This window comes from Dama dama, chromosome 11, assembly GCF_033118175.1.
Source record: "Dama dama isolate Ldn47 chromosome 11, ASM3311817v1, whole genome shotgun sequence".
Lineage (NCBI taxonomy): Eukaryota > Metazoa > Chordata > Mammalia > Artiodactyla > Cervidae > Dama > Dama dama.
This window is the reverse complement of record NC_083691.1, coordinates 33,233,988-33,252,582: the sequence shown is the minus strand read 5'-3', so window position 1 is coordinate 33,252,582 and position 18,595 is coordinate 33,233,988. Positions and strand designations below refer to the sequence as shown.

General features: G+C 50.7%; 2 protein-coding genes across 6 annotated transcripts; one reads left to right on the top strand and one right to left on the bottom strand.

The window, feature by feature from the left end:
• Positions 1–147: 147 nt before the first annotated feature.
• Positions 148–5,052, bottom strand: ATRAID (all-trans retinoic acid induced differentiation factor). Its single transcript, XM_061155031.1, has 7 exons — positions 4,899–5,052; positions 4,103–4,224; positions 2,353–2,424; positions 2,073–2,144; positions 1,851–1,972; positions 933–1,030; positions 148–507 (listed from the first exon to the last, which is right to left on the bottom strand). The coding sequence occupies exons 1-7, from the start codon at positions 4,995–4,997 to the stop codon at positions 403–405; spliced, it is 690 nt and encodes a 229-aa protein (XP_061011014.1). The 5' UTR covers positions 4,998–5,052; the 3' UTR covers positions 148–402.
• On the top strand, positions 4,540–17,195 carry SLC5A6 (solute carrier family 5 member 6). 5 transcript variants are annotated; one of them, XM_061155028.1, is made up of 18 exons: positions 4,540–4,691; positions 5,845–5,909; positions 8,514–8,603; positions 9,455–9,999; positions 10,318–10,383; positions 10,700–10,751; positions 11,109–11,176; positions 11,798–11,952; positions 12,331–12,471; positions 12,667–12,796; positions 13,328–13,416; positions 13,833–13,945; positions 14,265–14,332; positions 14,737–14,823; positions 14,970–15,151; positions 15,381–15,484; positions 15,712–15,827; positions 16,232–17,195. In XM_061155028.1, exons 4-18 carry the CDS (start codon positions 9,607–9,609, stop codon positions 16,382–16,384), a joined length of 1,917 nt encoding a protein of 638 aa, XP_061011011.1. In that variant the 5' UTR covers positions 4,540–4,691; positions 5,845–5,909; positions 8,514–8,603; positions 9,455–9,606; the 3' UTR covers positions 16,385–17,195. The 5 variants fall into 5 exon arrangements, with proteins under 5 accessions (XP_061011011.1, XP_061011010.1, XP_061011012.1 ...); XM_061155027.1 differs by lacking the exon at positions 4,540–4,691 and adding an exon at positions 5,125–5,288 and having other exon boundaries at positions 8,512–8,603; XM_061155029.1 differs by lacking the exon at positions 4,540–4,691 and adding an exon at positions 5,296–5,444.
• The last annotated feature ends 1,400 nt before the right edge of the window (positions 17,196–18,595 follow it).

Below are 18,595 nucleotides of genomic sequence, written 5' to 3'. Positions count from 1 at the left end.
TGAGGGGCGGGGCCGGGAGCGTGAGGGGCGGGGCCAGGGCGGCTAGGGGGTTGGGTCACCTCTTACCAAGCGCGAAGGTAAGGGAAACCTGTGAAAACCAGCTCTCCCCCGAAGCAGCCTTTCCCACCCCAACCAAGAGACAAGAAGAAAAAAGAAAAACTGTTTATTATGGTCAACAGCACAAATGTGAATTGGTACTAGTCCACTCCCGGACTGGATGCCTATCCACTCCCGGACTGGATGTCTACAGTAACACACCAGGGTTGTGCAAATTTCCATCTTCCTTCCATCAGAGGCCTCTGCCTTGGGAGGATCCGCAGATGAATGATGTCTAGGAAGCAAATCTCCCTGACTCGGATAAGATGGGGATGATCTTTAGGTCAGTAGGAAGATCTGTGTGGTTCATGAAGCCTTGGCTTTTCGGCGTTGAGTCCCCCAAAGAAGGATGGAGATGGATAAGGTGGTGGATCCCAGAATACCAAGGAACATGAACAATGGGAAGGAGCCCTGTGAATAACAGACCAAAAAAAAACTTCATATAGGGTTACATGAAGGGCTTACAACCTAACATCCAGTAATTTCCTAGCATATCTGTCTCCTCAGCCAGGGCAGTTTTCTTCTAGTTTCCTTCTCTAGGTGCTCTGCATCAGCTGCTGGTCTTCTTTTAAAGAGGTATCTATGCATATCTCTTATCCCTAATTCCCTGGTGGCTCAGATGGTAAAGCATCTGCCTGCAATGTGGGAGACCTGGATTCGATCCCCAGGTCGGGAAGATCCCCTGGAGAAGGAAATGGCAACCCACACCAGTACTCATGCCTAGAAAATTCCATGGATGGAGGAGCCTGGTGGGCTACAGTCCATGAGGTCGCAAAGAATCAGCCACGACTGAGCGACTTCACTTTTATCCCTAATTAGGAGGCCTCATTCCTCACCTGGCGCATACACTTGTAGCCATGGAAGCCATCAGCACAAACACACTGCAAGAGACCTGGACCATCAGGTACACAAGATCCATTCTCAGGACATATTTCTGAGAGCCAGAGAAAAACAGAGAACATCACTGGATTTCATTAGGTATATTTCCCATATATCTCCTTCAGCTTAAGATTCTCTCAACTATTTCTAGGTCAAAGGTACAGTGGAAAGAAGACTACAGATAATCAGAACACTGTCATGATAACAAAATAATTTTAAGACCTTTCTTTCCAAGACTTACGAGCTATGACAAACCTAGACAGCATATTAAAAAGCAGAGACATACTTTGCCAACAAAGGTCCGTCTAGTCAAAGCTATGGTTTTTCCAGTAGTCATTCATGTATGGATGTGAGAGTTGGACCAAAAAGAAAGCTGAACACCAAAGAATTGATGCTTTTGAACTGTGGTGTTGGAGAAGACTCTTGAGAGTCCCTTGGACTGCAAGGAAATCAAATCAGCCAATCCTAAAGGAAATCAATCCTCAATGTTCATTGGTAGGACTGATCCTGAAGCTGAAGCTCCAATACTTTGGACACCTGATGCAAAGAACTGACTCACTGGAAAAGAGCCTGATGCTGGGAAAGACTGAAGGCAGGAGAAGAAGGGGGTGACAGAGGATGAGATGGTTGGATGGCATCACCAACTCAATGGACATGAGTTTGAGCAAGCTCTGGGAGTTGGTGATAGACAGGGAAGCCTGGCATAGCGCAGCCCATGGAGTCGCAGAGTCGGACACGACTGAGCGCCTGGACTGAACTGAACACTTCGGAAACCTGAACAAAAGGCACTTAGGCAATTTTACCATCCTGATCTAAAATAGAGAATACAAGGGAGGAGGGGTAGTTTCCGGAGGGGTGAAGGTGAGACAGCATACCTGGATCCTCAGTGCTGTTGCAAATATTCCTTTGTCCTTCACAGCTTTGGTTGTTTACATAAAAAGTGACAGTATCCCAGGCATTAATACCTCCAGGACAGTTGACATCTTGTGGCAGTATCCTGAACACAACACAGGCAGTCATAATATGCAGACCAAAGTTGCTGAGTTCATAGCACTGCCTCTCTTTGGTTCTCTCCCCCACCCCACACTCTTACTCACAGAGTCTGGAGGTGAGTAAAGCCATGGAAGGTGTTGACCAAGTCACCCTGGAGGGGGTTTGCCTGCAGGTCTCTGCAAAGCACACACTGTTAGCACTGTGCTCTAGGAAAACACTTTACTTCCATTCACACATCTTTCTGGATGGTAATCCAGTTCTTATTCTGAGTTGTCCAAATGTAGACAATATTCAAACATCTTTTTAGCAGTCCATCCTCAAAGACTTTCCCATCAACCCTATGCCAACATCATCTTTTGGGAAGGAGGATAACTAATGACTTACATGATGATAGCAGTATGTGCTTGAGGAAAGTTTGGACCAGGGTCCTTCAGAGAGCAGTTCTGGAGATCCAGCCTGAGGAAATAAAGTAATTAGTGAAACTGTGTATCTTTCTCCTTCACCCAGGGTAAGCTATTACAACACCCTTTACAGCTAATATTCATTGAGCACACCTATGTCAGGGCCACAAACTAGGCACTTTGGTAGATGTTTTAATCCTGCATTGTCCAATTAAGTAACCACTAATACATGTAGCTACTTAAATTTTTAAAAATTCTGTCCCTCATTTGCACTAGTCACATTTCTTCAATACCTATTGCTGTCTATTCCTTTACTTAATGGAATAGTGCCTTAATATTTACTTAATGACTACTAACTGCAAATATTACTTAAGCCTACTAACTGCAAAAATTGGGAGAATTAAAAATAACATTCAGTATCTTAGCTTGCAAGTTGTTTACAATGCACTAGGGGAACAAGACCATCACCCAAAATAAAAAATATATAAACATTAAATTGCAATGTGAGCAGTATATAAAATTAACTTGAGTGGTACAGACACTAAGGATTAGAGGAAGTGAAAAATTAAAAGGTATTACTCTGGCATTTAGTAGTACAAAGTATTCAAAAAGATGTTGGAATTAAAGGGCAGATATGTCCTAATTTGATGGAGGAAGGCAAGTTTAGGTAAAGAGAGAGGCTTGAACAGAGAAACAAAGGTGGCCTGCTTTTGGAGGTAGAAGAGTCTGGCTGAAGCCAGACTCTCCTGGAGGGTTTGAGTGGACAACTAATTGAAAGTAATGTTGTAAAGGTAGGTTGGGCCAGTCTGTGATAGTTCCTGGTTTGTACTTTATCCTAGGGCCACAGACAATTATAAGTTTAATTTTAAAGCCAGAGAGCAATAATGGAAAGAAACTGGTTTTCTGAAAGTTCTATATAAATAAGTATTTAGATAGATAAGGGAATGAGGAGAATGGAAGCAAGACAAGTGACTTTCTGAATCTGAAGTGAGGGTGCTCTGAAAAAGGAAATGTTTAATAAGGATCTATTATATTTTCTCCACATATCTGGAGAAAAATCAAAGGAAATTAAAAGAGATCTAGTTTGGGGAGACACCTGCATAATGGTTGAAGCTGTAAGAATAAGTGGATTCTCAAGAATGTGAGGGGAAAACAATGAAGGAAGTAATCTGTGTAAGGGGACAAAAAGAGAAATTTGCCTCAAATATGAATTAATGAGAAGAGGAAGAAAACCATATTTCATAGTGTCCTGGAGGACAAAGGAGTCATTTCATGGAGACACTACAGTAAATAAGCCAGAGAGTTGATAATAAACAAAAGAAATAAGGTTAAAAAATGCTCAAAATTATGACTTTTATGCATTTTTCAACCAGGAAGAACCACAGGGTTGTTTAAAGTGTTAGTCACTCAGTACATGTCCCATGCTTTTCAACCCCATGGACTGTAGCCTGCCAGGCTCCTCTGTCCATGGGATTCTCCAGGCAAGAATACTGGAGTGGGTTGCCATTTCCTTCTCTGAGTGATCTTCACAACCCAGGAATTGAACCCAGGTGTCCTGGACTGTAGGCAGATTCTTCACTTTGCCAAAAACAGATTTAAAAGTCTGAGACGCATGGTTTAGATGCCTCAAAAATATGTACGAATATTTATCCCCAAAGCCAATCAGGCAAGCCTTGAAGAATCCGGTTTGGGAACTCTTTTCCAGTACCCAGGGAGGTCTTCTCCTCCCTCACCCCAGGATGGTGCCTTCCCCATTCAGGCAGCAGCGGGCTTGCAGCGTTAGCTCTGGTGTCCGCTTGCAATAAAGAGCCACTTCTGACAAATTTTGCACTCTCCCTGGACACTGGGTGCATATCTGCAGAAGAGAGAAAACTATTAGAACTCCAGAAAGAAAAGCCAAGGAAAAAACAAAAACCAAAAAACAACCGAGGCTTAAACGTTAACTGCCAGTAAACGTTCCAGAATTCCTCTTACACAGGGCCTTTATGTCAGATTTACCAAAAGACATATTTCTTCCCCTGCAACCAGGCGCCAAAACAGCGCACCGGAGAATTTCTGTACGGATCTTATCCAGGGAAGGATCTCATTTCTGAGAATTACTATTCGAACACATTTATAATGCCCTCTCCAATGATTTCTCAACCTGCCAGCCCCATGTGACCGGGTGTAAAAGGACTGCCGGTACACAAAGAACTCATCAAGCATTACAGAAAGTAAAGTCCTACCAACGCACGCTATGCAGCGGCATTAGAACGCCGCAAGCTTGCAGAACGGCCGGAGGACTCATTCGTGGAAAGAACTTATAGTTATTCGAATATTAAGGTGAGAAGAGGTCAAATTTCAAACGTCTTTGGACGTCAGCAGGGCGAAAGCGACAGCGGCGTTCAGTACTCGGGAGTGGGAGCCAGCTGGGTTACGGCTAGGGAGGCCCCAGGGACGAAATCGAGGATGCGGCAGGCAGAGGAGAGGGGAGAGCCGAGGGCCGGCGAGCAATTCTTTTTCAACCCAACCTTTAATCTGCTTCAGTACCTCGGGTAGCGCCAAAGCCCTTGCCACGCTCAGAACGAAGAGCAGGGCTGCAGCCCAGGGAACCAAGCTCACAGGACTGCCGAGCCCGCAAAGGACCATTTTTCGCTCTCTCCGACCTTCTCCACTGATCGCGAGACTTGCGCGTGCGGCCCCGCCTCCCACCGTGTCACGCCCCTGTTCGGGGCGTGGCCTGACCCGCCTGGCTAGTGTGGCGGGGCGGGTCGGGGGAGGAGGGATCGGTTAGCACTAGTCGCGGCGGTCAGCGCATTTTTTTGTTGTTGGGCGCCCCAGTCCTCTTCAGGGGGCTGACCACACCCTTCTCCCCCCTTAAGCGAAGGCCTCCCTGCCACCGCTTTCTCAGCGCCGCGTTCCATGCGCCCGGACGTCGGGGTAGCGTCTCTGTAGCAACTCGGGGTTAATCCATTTGCCCGCAGTAAACATGGCGGCGCGGGGACAGGCAGGGGGCGGGACTGCGCTGTCACCCGGCCTGGCGTGACTTGGCCCGCTCTCCCGTGGAGGCCGGACCCACGTGTGGAGATCGGGCAGGTGGGCCGGTCGAAGGCGGTCCGTGAGGGGGTGGGTCGGAGCACAGAGGCTCCGGAGTGTGGCGTCAGGGCGGGGAGGGACGGGGAGGAGTGGAGAGATGAGGGGCGGGATGGGCCGGCTCCTATACTGAAGTCCGGGGAAGGTGAGGTGCCGGCGGCGGGGTGGTAGTGCTTGTGTCACCTCGCGTGTGGAGGTAAGGAGAGAAGTCAGGAAATAAAGAGTGTAAGGGTGATGGTGGAGCGAAGGGCAAATCCTGTCGGGAGGAGACGAGCTCGGGGACGCTCGGGGCACCCTGTCCCTTTCAGCTCAGTCCTGAAACCACGCGGCGTCCGGTGCTCTGGCGAGGAGGTGGAAGCAGGATAGATGCTCCCCTAACTCCTCATCTCCTTTGTCTTCCCAGAAAAGGAGCGATGCAGATCTCGGGAAGAACGACAAGACCTTCTTAGTCTTGGCTGGGCCCTGGAGGTAAGGGGAAGATGAGGGCTATCCTGTGGTGGCACGAGGCCCCGACCGAAGGGCGCCGAGGGAGCCCTGTGCCGGAAGGGACTGAGTGTGCGCGTGGTTAGGGCCAGCAAAAACTCATCAAAGCTAACCAAAGCTCGTCTTCTAGCCTGGCTTCCCTTCTACCTACCCCCAGGTGTCTGGAATCTCCTAAAAGCATTTACTTTCAGAGGGCTGGCACATTTACTAAGGCATTAGTTACTTACTAGCGTTTTAATGGGAGAAGGAAATGGCACCCCACTCCAATACTCTGGCCTGGAAAACCCCATGGACGGAGGCGCCTGGTGGGCTGCCGTCTATGGGGTCGCGCAGAGTCGGACACGACTGAAGCGACTTAGGAGCCGCAGCAGCAGCGTTTTAATGAGGACCTCTAGAGCGACTGAACTGAACTGACAGGCTTTCAGACCCTGCGGGATTCTAGGCACAAGGACAGATTTTTTTTTTTTAATTAGTTGGAGGCTAATTACTTCACAACATTTCAGTGGGTTTTGTCATACATTGATATGAATCAGCCATAGAGCATACAGAGTGAAGTAAGCCAGATAGATAAAGAACATTACAGCATACTAACACATATATATGGAATTTAGAAAGATGGTAACGATAACCCTATATGCAAAACAGAAAAAGAGACACAGAAGTACAGAACAGACTTTTGAATTCTGTGGGAGAAGGTGAGGGTGGGATGTTTTGAAAAAACAGCATGTATATTATCTATGGTGAAACAGATCACCAGCCCAGGTGGGATGCATGAGACAAGTGCTCAGGCCTGGTGCATTGGGAAGACCCAGAGGAATCGGTGGGAGGGGGGATCGGGATGGGGAATACGTGTAACACAAGGACAGATTTTGAAGGCATCTTTTGGGGAAGGTTGGTCCTCCGGTGGCCCATTTGCCTTTTGTAGGAGTCAAAGCAATTCGTTTTGCTACCAAGGTGAGAGTGTGATTAGGGTGGTTAGGAATGATTCTCTTTCTTGTCTGTGTGTATAGGATTTTTTAAAAGAGCCCCCTACAGCCTGCTATTTGGTGCCCTGTGTGTTAGTTTTAGTGAAACAGCTTTTCTGTTACTTTTGGCACCTCTCAGAGAGAGGTGAGTTTTTTAAAGGTTAGAAGGTCCCTGTCCTGCTCTTAGAACCGTGTCTGGTGAAGTTTTTGTTACTGGGTCAGGTTTTTCCTGTCTTGCCTGGCTCTTTCTTCAGCCAGCCAGGAGGGTTCTCTGCATCTCATGCAAGTAGAATTCTCAGGAAGCCCTGCCAGTTTACCCCAGCAGCAGAGGGTCTCTATTTCTGTACATCTTGTTTTCCATTCTACACTTTGACCTTCCTTCCTTTCTGCAACTACCTGCCTAGCTATATACATATACAGCCATTTACCGCTGTACATTGTTATTTGTACACAGCAGACATATTTCCTCTTACTCTCTGGTAGTTCCCATCACCTCTATCGTAGCAATGAAAATCTTGCCGAAGAGGAGTGAGAAAACTTCAGATGTTGCAATGTGCAAAGGCCCCAGGCATCTTTAGGTTAAACCTGAGTGGCCTGTTGGGAACATTGTTCTGGGGACTCATGTTGGTGACATAGTAGAACATGTGATTCAAGAGTTGCCAACTTGTTTTCCCCTCTTCATTGGCCCTAGGAAGTTCAAGGTTCGGGTTTGGTCTGCATGAAGCCATATCTTGCCAGGCAGGCAACATGTGTCCAAGAACACCTGGTAGGAGAGCCGGAAGACAGTGAGGCTGATCTTTCTCCTAGTGGGCAAGAACAGAAAACTGATTTATGTTAATCTGTCTCTAGATTAGTTGAAACCTAAACTTTGTTCCAGGAATGATTGACAGCAGTTTGTAACACTCTGCTCCAGCCCTGGTTCAGGGAGTAGGGAGGGAGGGGCTTCTGGTGAATTACCTGTCACACCTACTCACAATCCTCTCATTTCTCTGTTGTTTTATATCATGCTGTCTAACCTTAGAGAACTAAAGAGTGTTCATTTAAAGTGTATAACCTGAGAGACATGGTGTTTTGAAAGGTATAGATATTATTTATCATTGCTAATATTTATCATTGCTAATAAGTACATAGCACAGTGCTGTGTTTTATAACAGGTGTTCAAAAAATGTTAATGGTCATCATGTTAAGCTTTCTAAATTCACAGGTCTGTTGGTAAATGAGGGGGTAATGCTAGTGATCTCTTAAGATTCCTTTAAGATTTGGCATACTGGGATCTGGTCCTTGTTCTGAGGATAATGGTATTTAATATATTCTCTAAGGATTAGTATTTATTGTGCAGAAGTTAGAACAGCAACTTTCCCATCTCTCAGCAACTCTTTTGCAATTCCTTCTGGCATGCAGTGCCAAGTGGGACCTGCAGCAAAAGTCTAATCCATCTAAGAATGCCGTTGAATGTGAGCTCCCTGCTCTCCCCTTCTCGAGTCTCTAGGGCTGAGCTGGAGTTTGGGGGTTGTAGGGTGATAGGGCCATTTGGACTGCAGTGATTGGTTCCCTGAAGGGGCTGGAACAAATAGCTGCTGAGCTTCACTCTACCCTCAGCTCTTCTCACTTCTGCTCCTTAGAGACCAGGCCCTCAGGCCCTCAGCCTCCGTTCAGCTCCAGACACGCAGCTTCTCCAGGCAGACTTGCTTCACAGCAGGGATTGCTCCTCAAGGTAGGTGTCTGCTCCAGTGGGATAGTACCACTTTCCCTGACTGTTTCTCTTGCCCACCCCTGCCCCAGCTCCCTGGTTGGCTAGCTTCTCTCTGAAGTGCCCCTGAAATTGTAAATCTGAACCCCTGGTTCCAGCATGTTGGCCTCTCACTTTTGAACCCAGCCTCTTTTCCTGGATCTGCTACTGACTGCCGTGTTACAGGTAGAGGAGCTGAGAGGTGGTTGGCAGGGCTTTAAATAAGTTGGGGAGAACAAAGTGGTTGGCCTGGGGATGCCTGAAAGGGAATTTGAGGCTGCCATGGAGGTGGTCTTCCTGGTGGTAAGTGCTGAGAAGGCATGCTGTTCGGAAGGTAGCACTGGGGATCATGGAAGGTGGGGCCTGAGGCTGGGAGAATAGAGGAGGCCGTGGTTTCCATAGTCTCTTCTTTCCTCAAGTTTCTTCTTCCCTGCTGGGTGGAGGCGCCAGGCTGGACTCTGCTGGCTTAGTACATTGTAGTGACTGGGTCTGTGCCTTCCGGCAGGGGATGGGGCAGGGAATTCTGAGAAGAAACTAGAGAGTAGGCTAGAGGTGGTTTTTCTTTTCCTGCTAGGGTGAAGACATTAGAAGGTTCTTAAGTTTCACAGTTGTGTATACCCAGAAAGGTCTTGGCCAAATAGTTACCTCCTGGCTATCTCAATCTGCTGCATCTTCCCTCTCCTCTCCACCCTACTCAACATACATCAGTACCTCCAGGCCTTTTTGGTTGCCCTGGGGCCTGGCTGGGCAAATCTGATGGGTGTGGAATGCACAAGCCCAAGGGTGGGTGGCCATGAAGGCAGGAGAGGCCTGCCTGAGAGCCGGTTTCTTTGTAGTTCACCCTGGACAATGTCACTTGGTGGCGGAGGAGGACTGTGAGACGCGGTTGGAAGTCAGGTCGTAGCCACTTGCCTGTCACTGCCCAGCTGAGTGGCAGCCCAGAGCCCAGGAAGAGCAAGCGGCCGCAGGTCACAGACTCAGAGAGAATATGAGTGTGGGGATGAGCACCGCCACACCCCTCCCTCCAACCTCAGACACCAACGTGGTCACGTCCACCTTCAGCCTGGTGGACTATGTGGTCTTTGCCCTGCTGCTGGTTCTCTCCCTTGCCATTGGGCTCTACCATGCCTATCGTGGCTGGGGCCGACATAGTATCGGCCAGTTGCTGTTGGCAGACCGCAAAATGGGCTGCCTTCCTGTGGCACTGTCCTTGCTGGCCACCTTCCAGTCAGCTGTGGCCATCCTGGGTGTGCCGTCCGAGATCTACCGATTCGGGACCCAGTATTGGTTCCTGGGCTGCTGCTATTTCCTAGGACTGCTGATCCCAGCACATGTCTTCATCCCCATCTTCTACCGCCTGCATATCACCAGTGCCTATGAGGTAGGTAGGGAGGAGCACATGGGACCCTCAGGGGCAGGGGTAGAGAAGGAACCAGGCACACAGGGGTCTGGGCCCCTCAGCTCTGCCTGATGAGAGGCCAGGGGTAAATACACTGTGTGTCTAGGAGTTCACTCTGGTGAGGTCGGGCAGGGTAGGAGTTTGGGGAGAAGGGTGCTGTGCTGAGGGGGGCCCAGAGTGGATATGAGTTGGCTATTTCCTCTGTTCCTGGGCTTCCTGAAGGAAGTTGTGTGTGATTTGTTGGGGATGGGGTGGGGAGGAATGTGTTTTTGTTTTTGTTTTTAATCTACTCCTACCTAGTACCTGGAACTCCGCTTCAGTAAAGCTGTGCGTGTTTGTGGCACTGTGACCTTCATCTTTCAGATGGTAAGTGGAATGAGGATAGAAGTTGAGCCTGGTGCAGGATAGGGAGACAGGGATTCAGGCTCACTGGAGCCTCCCCTGCTCTTAGACTAGCAAGACTGAAATTCCTGCTCACCCCCAGAGGCATCTTGCTTCCATCCCTTCCAGTTCTGGCACACGTAACCATGGTGGTGGCAAACCAAACTTCGGGAGAAGGGAGAGGGAGGGAAGCCTAGGTGAAGGGAGGCCACTGGGATATTGGAGCTGAGGTCTGTCTTTTCTTCTCTCTCTGCCTCCCTCATTGGCTCCTCCCTTCACATTCTCTTTCCATACCCAACAGGTGATCTATATGGGGGTTGTCCTCTATGCACCATCCTTGGCCCTCAATGCAGGTGAGGAGTCACAGCTCCTGGCTCCCAGCCACAGCAGGCTAGGGAAAACCTTTGGGAGGGGCAGGTGGAGGAGAGAGTGCAGAAAAGAACCCAACCTTTACCAGAGAATTATTCTATCTGGGCCCTTGGCTGGTCTTCACTAGAGGTGGAAAGATAATCCAACATTATCAGACCCCGTCTGAATGGTTAATCAACACCTTTTGGTGGAGTTTTGTGAACTTTTTTTTTTTTCCATTGTGGTAAATGATTTATTTCATCCTTAATAATCAAATGGTTCATATCTTACCAGCATTTCCCTGGTTTATCCCTGGGAAACCCTCCTCTGGAGATAGGAATGTGACTTTTATCTGTTTACAGTGACTGGCTTTGATCTCTGGCTGTCAGTGCTGACCCTGGGCATTGTCTGTACCATCTATACTGCTCTGGTAGGCAGTCTTGGGGAAGGGTGGGGAGGAGGGAGGTGGGGGAAAGGAAAAGGTGGGACAAGATAAGTAGATGGGTAGTAGATAAGAATATAGGTGAGGAGATGGCATGACTTTTTTTTTTTTAACTTTTTTTTATTTTTTTATTAGTTGGAGGCTAATTACTTCACAACATTTCAGTGGGTTTTGTCATACATTGATATGAATCAGCCATAGAGTTACACGTATTCCCCATCCCGATCCCACCTCCCACCTCCCTCTCCACCGGATTCCTCTGGGTCTTCTCAGTGCACCAGGCTTGAGCACTTGTCTCATGCACCCCACCTGGGCTGGTGATCGGTTTCACCATAGAAAATATACATGCTGTTCTTTCGAAACATCCCACCCTCACCTTCTCCCACAGAGTTCAAAAGTCTGTTCTGTACTTCTGTGTCTCTTTTTCTGGCATGACTTTTTAGGGTGATATGAAAAGAGATGGGATTATGTTGGGGGATGGGATGTGATGGTAGGGAATAGGATGGGAAGGATGTCAGCAGCTGTCTACCGCTGGCGGCTGGCTGCTGCTTTCACCGGTGGTGTGGCTCCGTGGACGTCTATGGCAGTGGTGCTGTCTTCTCCCTGCAGGGTGGACTGAAGGCAGTCATCTGGACAGATGTCTTCCAGACACTGGTCATGTTCCTAGGGCAGCTGGCGGTTATCATTGTGGGGTCAGCCAAGGTGGGCGGTTTGGGGCACGTGTGGGAAGTGGCTTCCCAGCACGGCCTTATCTCTGGAATTGAGTAAGTACACCCCTTCCCTGGCTGGGGTCTGTAGTGCCTGGGAGCTGAGCCCCTCTTAGAGTCTGCGCCTAGGGTGGTAGTGAGCAGAGGGCGAGCTGTGGGAGTTGAGGTGCAGCCTTGAGGCCAGTGGGAGGCTGGGCCTGCAGGAGTGGAGGGCAAGCTCAGTGTTGCCCCGCGTGGTCAGGTGTCAGGATGTTTCTAGTACCTGGGATGAGGCTGTGGGTTGGCAGAGTGGAACCGCTCCCTTCCCACCCAGCCTGCTGCCCTGTCTTGAGTCCACCTTGGCCCTGACAGCCATCTCTCTGCCCTGCCCCATGTCAGAGGAGGGCAAGGAAGGCTGAGTCTGGGGCCACAGTGACATGTTGGTGTCTATGGCAGGCTGGATCCGGACCCGTTTGTGCGTCACACGTTCTGGACATTGGCCTTCGGGGGTGTCTTCATGATGCTCTCCTTGTATGGAGTGAACCAGGCGCAGGTGCAGCGCTACCTCAGTTCCCGCACGGAGAAGGCTGCAGTGCTGTGAGGGCAGGACTGGGAAGACGGGGGGCCCTGGATGTGGGAGAGACTGGGGCCTGGTTCTGCAGCGGCAGTTGGGGTGGGGCAGGATGCCAGGGCACACCCACACCCACTGGGCAGGACGTGGACCTGCCTTCTGGGGCATGGGGATGGGCCTGCTAACACCCTCTGCCCACTTGGCACTGGCCTCTCTTGCAGCTCCTGCTACGCCGTCTTCCCCTGCCAGCAGGTGTCTCTGAGCATGGGCTGCCTCATTGGCCTGGTCATGTTTACGTACTACCAGGAGTATCCTATGAGCACCCAGCAGAGTCAGGCAGCCCCTGACCAGGTGAGATGGCCTCCCTGCCCCCTGCCTGGCCCCCCCCAAAGGGAGTGTCTGGGTGGCTGCAGAGAGGACCCCCACCCGGGGTGGGCACTGCATATAAAGTCCTTCCTGTCTGGAATTCTGCAGCTGATCATAGGGCCCAGCCCACGGGAGTGGGGACCTCCCTTTACTGACTCACTGCTGTGCACCACCTGCCCTGTGGGGAGCCATCACACAGCTGGTCTCTTCTATCCCTCCTCACAGCCTCATCTGGTAGAGGAGAAACGGTGGCCCATTGGGGTGGCCAGCATGCTCAAGTCACACCAGTGGCTGGGGGAGAGCTGGGGCACGGGCTGCTGTGTCCTTCTTTCTCCAGAGCCTGCTTTCTCTCCTCTCCACTTACTGTGGGGTTGCTTTCAGTGCCTGGCCCTCTTCCAAGGCGCCCAGTCTCCACAGACTGGTCGGCACATGTGATTGGCACGTGCAAGGGAAGGGCGGCGCCCCCCTGGGAAGGGCTTCTCTGAGGAGAGCTGTACTCTTCTGCTCTGCCTGCAGTTCGTCTTGTACTTTGTGATGGATCTCCTGAGAGGCCTGCCGGGGCTACCTGGGCTCTTCGTCGCCTGCCTCTTCAGTGGCTCCCTCAGGTACTTTGATCTCTCCCCTCAGGCTCTTTCACCTTTCCCTTCAGGCTTGACACAGCTGACCCCTCTGAGTACATGGTGACAAGTGGATGGGAGGTCCCTCTGAGCCTCTCATTGTGCCCGTTTGTGTGTGGGTGACAAGGGACAGCTCCTCTGTGTGGGCAGGCATGTCCTCTCCTAGGCGAGGCCCCTTTTTGGTGAAGGAGTCTTCTATACCAGGAATTGATTTACTTGAACCAAATCTGAACCCCACTCAGAAGAGGCCAGGTGTCCCTGCCTTCCAGGCCTCTTCCTCGGTTCCAGCTGTCAGTGGTGTTTGGGTTACACGCGTCCTCTCCTGCCTTCAGGGCACTCATCCCTCAATAGGGTCCCTTGTTAGGTTTGCCCTTCTGGACCTGACTTTCTCTTCCTTCTTCCAGCACCATATCCTCTGCTTTTAATTCACTGGCAACTGTTACAATGGAAGACTTGATTCGACCCTGGTTCCCTCATTTCTCTGAAGTCCGGGCCACCATGCTTTCCAGAATCATTGGTGGGATTATACTTCCTTATCTTTTCAGCCATGTACTTTCTAAGATACTCCCTAAGCACTGTCAGCTGTCTGCTTTGAAGTGCACTTGCTCAGTGAAGCCCTGACCTTGCTTATGTGCCAGGGAACTTCCTGAGGAGCAGTCTTGGTCACCTAGGAGTGAGGACAGGGTGGGAGGGACCTGGAGCTGGGTCCTGAGGTAATATGCCCCCTTCCCGGGGACAGAGAGGTAGTAGTTTGACTAGGGAAGGAGCTTTGCTCTGCTTTCCCTGCTTATTATGTTAACTCACATCTGCTTATTTCTCCCGTTCTTTTTTCCCAGCCTTTGGTTATGGGCTACTTTGTCTGGGAATGGCCTATATTTCCTCACAGATGGGACCTGTGCTGCAGGTAATGACTCTGGAGAGGACAGAATTGTTGGGGGAGAAAAGGAACAGATTGAAATCAGAAAGGGAAGAAGACAGCTATTGTGAAAGGAGTGACACAGAGGGCAGGTGTCAGAAATTCCTTTTGATGGGCTATACCTGTAGATCTGAACAGACTCCCTAGTAGCCAAAAGCCCCAGGGTTGTTGTTGGCTCAGAGAGGTCTAAGGATCAGCATCTGGAGAACCCCAGGCATATTCCCATAACTATTTCTGCCCTCTAGGATCCTGCGTTCTAGTGGTTCCAGGGAGAAGAGACTGACAAATCTGACTGGTGGGGCTCTGAGGCAGAGGTGGGGGCTCTGCCACATTGATGATGCTGGGGTCTCTGAGCCTCTGTTCTTTTCTTTTTCTCACCCTGTCCTCTGCAGGCAGCCATCAGCATCTTCGGTATGGTTGGGGGGCCGCTGCTTGGACTCTTCTGCCTCGGGATGTTCTTTCCTTGTGCAAATCCTCCTGTGAGTGACCCACGTGGCTCCAGGGTCATGTGTGGGGGTGGACCTGGGGAATGGCTTGGCAGGGCTCTCACCAGGAGTGCTGGAAACTGGTATAAAGCTTTGGTGGGGCTGGCCTTGTGACAAGAGACTGCCATGTCCCTGGGCAGGGTGCCATTGTGGGCCTGTTGGCTGGACTCACTATGGCCTTCTGGATCGGCATCGGGAGCATAGTGACCAGCATGGGCTCTGGCAGACCACCCTCTCCCCCTAATGGGTCCAGCTTCTCCCTGTCCAGCAATCTGACTGCTGTCACCATGGCCACACTGATACCCTCGACTGCTGCCTCCAAGTGAGTCAGAGCTCATTCTTTCTCCTTGGGGAAAGCAGCTCATTCTTGAGGGGTTTTCCAGGGTCCTTGCTAAGGGATGGGCCTCTGGAAGCCTGTGGGGTGGGGAATGCTGGGCGTTGGTTCCCCGGACTCTGGGACCTTGCGGGGGTGGGGGTGGGGAGCCAGGTGTCTGAGGGTCAGTTGCTCCTTCAATGAATTGCTAATTGTCCTCACCGCCTGCTCTCCCCAGGCCCACAGGGCTACAGCGGCTCTATTCCCTGTCGTATTTATGGTACAGCGCTCACAACTCCACCACTGTCATTGTGGTGGGCCTGGCTGTCAGTCTGCTCAGTGGTGAGGAGGCGTGGGATGGAGGTGCAAAGAAATGAGGACTGCCTGAGGGAGGGCACTCAGGGGTCTGGGATCTGAGCTCCGGGGCTCCTGGATGTCTGGAACAGTCAGACTTCTTGGCAGAGCTCTAGGAGGTGGGCAGGGGCTGGGGGCTCAGAGCAGTGAAAGTGGATGGCTCTGGGAAGTGCTCTGGTTATACACTAGGAGCCTCAGGAGCACTTTGTCTTCAGGGGGCATGCGGGGCCGGACCGTGGACCCTCGGACCATTTACCCAGTGTTGCCAAAACTCCTTGCCCTCCTGCCCGTGTCCTGTCAGAAGCGACTTCCCTGCAGAGCCTGCAGCCAGGTAGCTCCTCTGTTGTCAGATGGCCCCTCCCCTCCCTCTCATACTGCTGGGCCTTCTGGTTTCCGTCCCCACCTTTTCTTTCTCCCCCAGCCCCCATTCTCTGATGATCTGCCTGAGCCTGGACGGTCTGGCAGCAGGTGCCGGCTCCTTCCCACAGGGAAGTGGGGGCTTGGTGGGCAGAAGGGTCTTGGCCCGGAGAGGCCACAGCTGCTGGCCTGTCCTCTCCCTCCTCCCACCCTCATACTCACCCCAGGCCTGCTCCTCCCCTTCACCCCTGCTGCTCCTCACTGGTCCCCTTTCTAGTCGGGATCACAGCAGGGTCACCCTTCCTGCAAGAGGAAAGGGAGGTTCCTTCACCTCCCCTTCGTCTCACGTTCACCCCACCCTTTGCCCATGTTCCCCAGGATGTCTCCTCGGAAGCCACTATGTTTCCAGAGAAGATGAGCAATGGGATGCTGAGGGGCAGCAGAGACCAGGAGGCCATGGCCGTGCCTGAGGAAGGCCCCGCCCAGCCGGGGATCAGCCCCACCTTCATCCTCCAGGAGACCTCACTGTGATCCTGACTCGGGACGAAGACCCAGAGGCCTCCTGCGGTACAGGGATGAGTTCCCTGGTGTTCTGCAGGAGGATCACAGACTGAGTGACCTCACCCACACCAAAGGACCTTGTTCTTGGGAGTTTGTGCTACAGTAGAAGTTGTCATGTCACAGGAGGTGTGAGAGTAGGACAAGGTTTTTCCTTGTTCTTTGCCCATCTGTTCTCTAGAGAACTAGGCTTGCAGGGGGTACAGTTCTGCCAGAAAAAGGGATAGAGGTGAATCTCCTGGCAAAAGGATAATGGCTTCTGATTCAGCATTGCCAGGCTTCTTTGAGGTGAATAGAAATAGCTGTGCTGGGCCCACTCTGGCAAGATTGATGCAGAGCTGCCTTGGCCAGCTCTTGCGTCCTTTGCAGTCCCATCGGAGCACAGGTTCTGTCAGCCACACAGGGCCCTTATAACACTACTTTCAGGTTGTCTGTGCTACCCAGACATTCTTATCTGTCTACCTCCATTCTTGAGAGGGAGGTTTTGGTGTCCCTGAGAGGCCTCTTGGAACACACAGGTACATTCACCTCCTTTGTGTAGAGTAGGGACGCTTTTCACCTCGCTGCCCCACCCCCTACCTTTGCAATGGGCACTTAGGAATGGGGTGGATGTTGATCCGAGAAACCAGGGCATGACCAGGTTCACTGTGGAGTGCACCATCCGTCTGACTCCTGAGCCATGCTACCCTCGTGTCATTTGGTCATTCATGCTCCTGTTTCCTTTTGGAGTTTCTTACCCACATATCTTTGTTCCTAAGGAATAAAAACTGCCATTGGGCTAGAATCTGGGTTCCTGTACTGTCTGCACCTGCTCTTGTCCACCCTAGTCCTATCCCTGGTGAGGGTGAAGCCCCTCCTCCCATGCACAGGTCTTCCCCTGCTGAGGAGAGACCTGCAGGAGACCAAGGGTGGCGTGGTAAGGTTTCTGATCTCTGTGGCTGGTGTGCATGTCTACAGGGGGTAATGTGTTCATGGGGTTGAACGTGCACACTTTCCTCTGCTGCTTCTCTTCCCCATGTGGCTCAGTCTGTTCCCTGTCCTGCCCACTTGTCCTTGACCAGAACAATCTGCTGCTCTGAGAATTTCCACTTTGGGGGCAGGAGGAAGAAGCTTGCATTTAAAAATAGAACATTTTAAGGTGGATATTTATGGTCTTATGAAGAACACCCTGCTCATGCCCACCCACACTTGGTCTCTATCTCTGCTTGGCCCCATCCAGCTGCCCAGAAGCACAGGCTCTCCATGCCCCTCAGCAGAGACCAGTCCCAAGCACATCTGGGCAGTCCCAGAAAACGCCAGGTTGACTTTGTCGTGAGAACTGCCCTCCTCTTGACAGCCCCCCACCTAGGTGCTGAGGGCCACAGCTCAGCCTGTGTCCGCACCCCACCAAGCTGCCAGGGTTCTAGCCCTAGCCAGGCTCTCATTCATTCCTTTTTTTTTTTAATTTTTTTAAATTATGAAAGTATGATAACACATTTACACGAAACTTGTAAAATACAGAGCAAGGTTGCATATAGTTCCAATATAACAGTTATTTTTTAAATAGGTAAATTAAGACTTTTAATTGGAATTGGAGTTTCATCTATTCTTCAACATATTATTCATCACCCACTTCATGCAAGGGCCTCACCTTGGGGCTGTCTTACAGTTAAGGAATGACTGTGCCACCCAGGGACCCTGCACCAGGTCCCACCATTGGCATTTTCAGAGCGGCCCCTTTTTGTCTCAAATTCCTGTATTTTAACTGTATTTACATAGAAAAGGGGGGACCCTATAGGACTCAGAACTTTCACAAGTTATATTAAAAGGGAATAATAAAGAGATTCATTCTCCATATAAGTAATTCAAACTCCATGACAATACATGTTCCTTTGTCTCTAATGCAGTAACTTTTATCTTCACGCAGAGAAGTACCATTTAATGACTGAGGGTGGAGTCTAATGTGGAGAAGGCAATGGCAACTCACTCCAGTACTCTTGCCTGGAAAACCCCATGGACGGAGGAGGCTGGTAGGCTGCAGTCCATGGGGTCGCGAAGAGTTAGACTGAGCCACTTCACTTTCACTTTTCACTTTCATGCATTGGAGAAGGAAATGGCAACCCACTCCAGTGTTCTTGTCTGGAGAATCCCAGGGATGGGGGAGCCTGGTGGGCTGCTGTCTGTGGGGTTGCACAGAGTTGGACA

Coding starts and splice junctions, on each gene's coding strand:
- SLC5A6 (XM_061155028.1), top strand. CDS start 9,607: ATGAGTGTGGGGATGAGCACCGCCACACCCCTCCCTCCAACCTCAGAC. Junction 11,177..11,797: donor GTACCATCTATACTGCTCTG/GTAGGCAGTCTT, acceptor TTCTCCCTGCAG/GGTGGACTGAAGGCAGTCAT. Junction 15,485..15,711: donor GGCTGTCAGTCTGCTCAGTG/GTGAGGAGGCGT, acceptor CTTTGTCTTCAG/GGGGCATGCGGGGCCGGACC.
- ATRAID (XM_061155031.1), bottom strand. CDS start 4,997: ATGGTCCTTTGCGGGCTCGGCAGTCCTGTGAGCTTGGTTCCCTGGGCT. Junction 4,225..4,898: donor GGGCTTTGGCGCTACCCGAG/GTACTGAAGCAG, acceptor TCTCTTCTGCAG/ATATGCACCCAGTGTCCAGG. Junction 1,031..1,850: donor CAACAGCACTGAGGATCCAG/GTATGCTGTCTC, acceptor TCTGGCTCTCAG/AAATATGTCCTGAGAATGGA.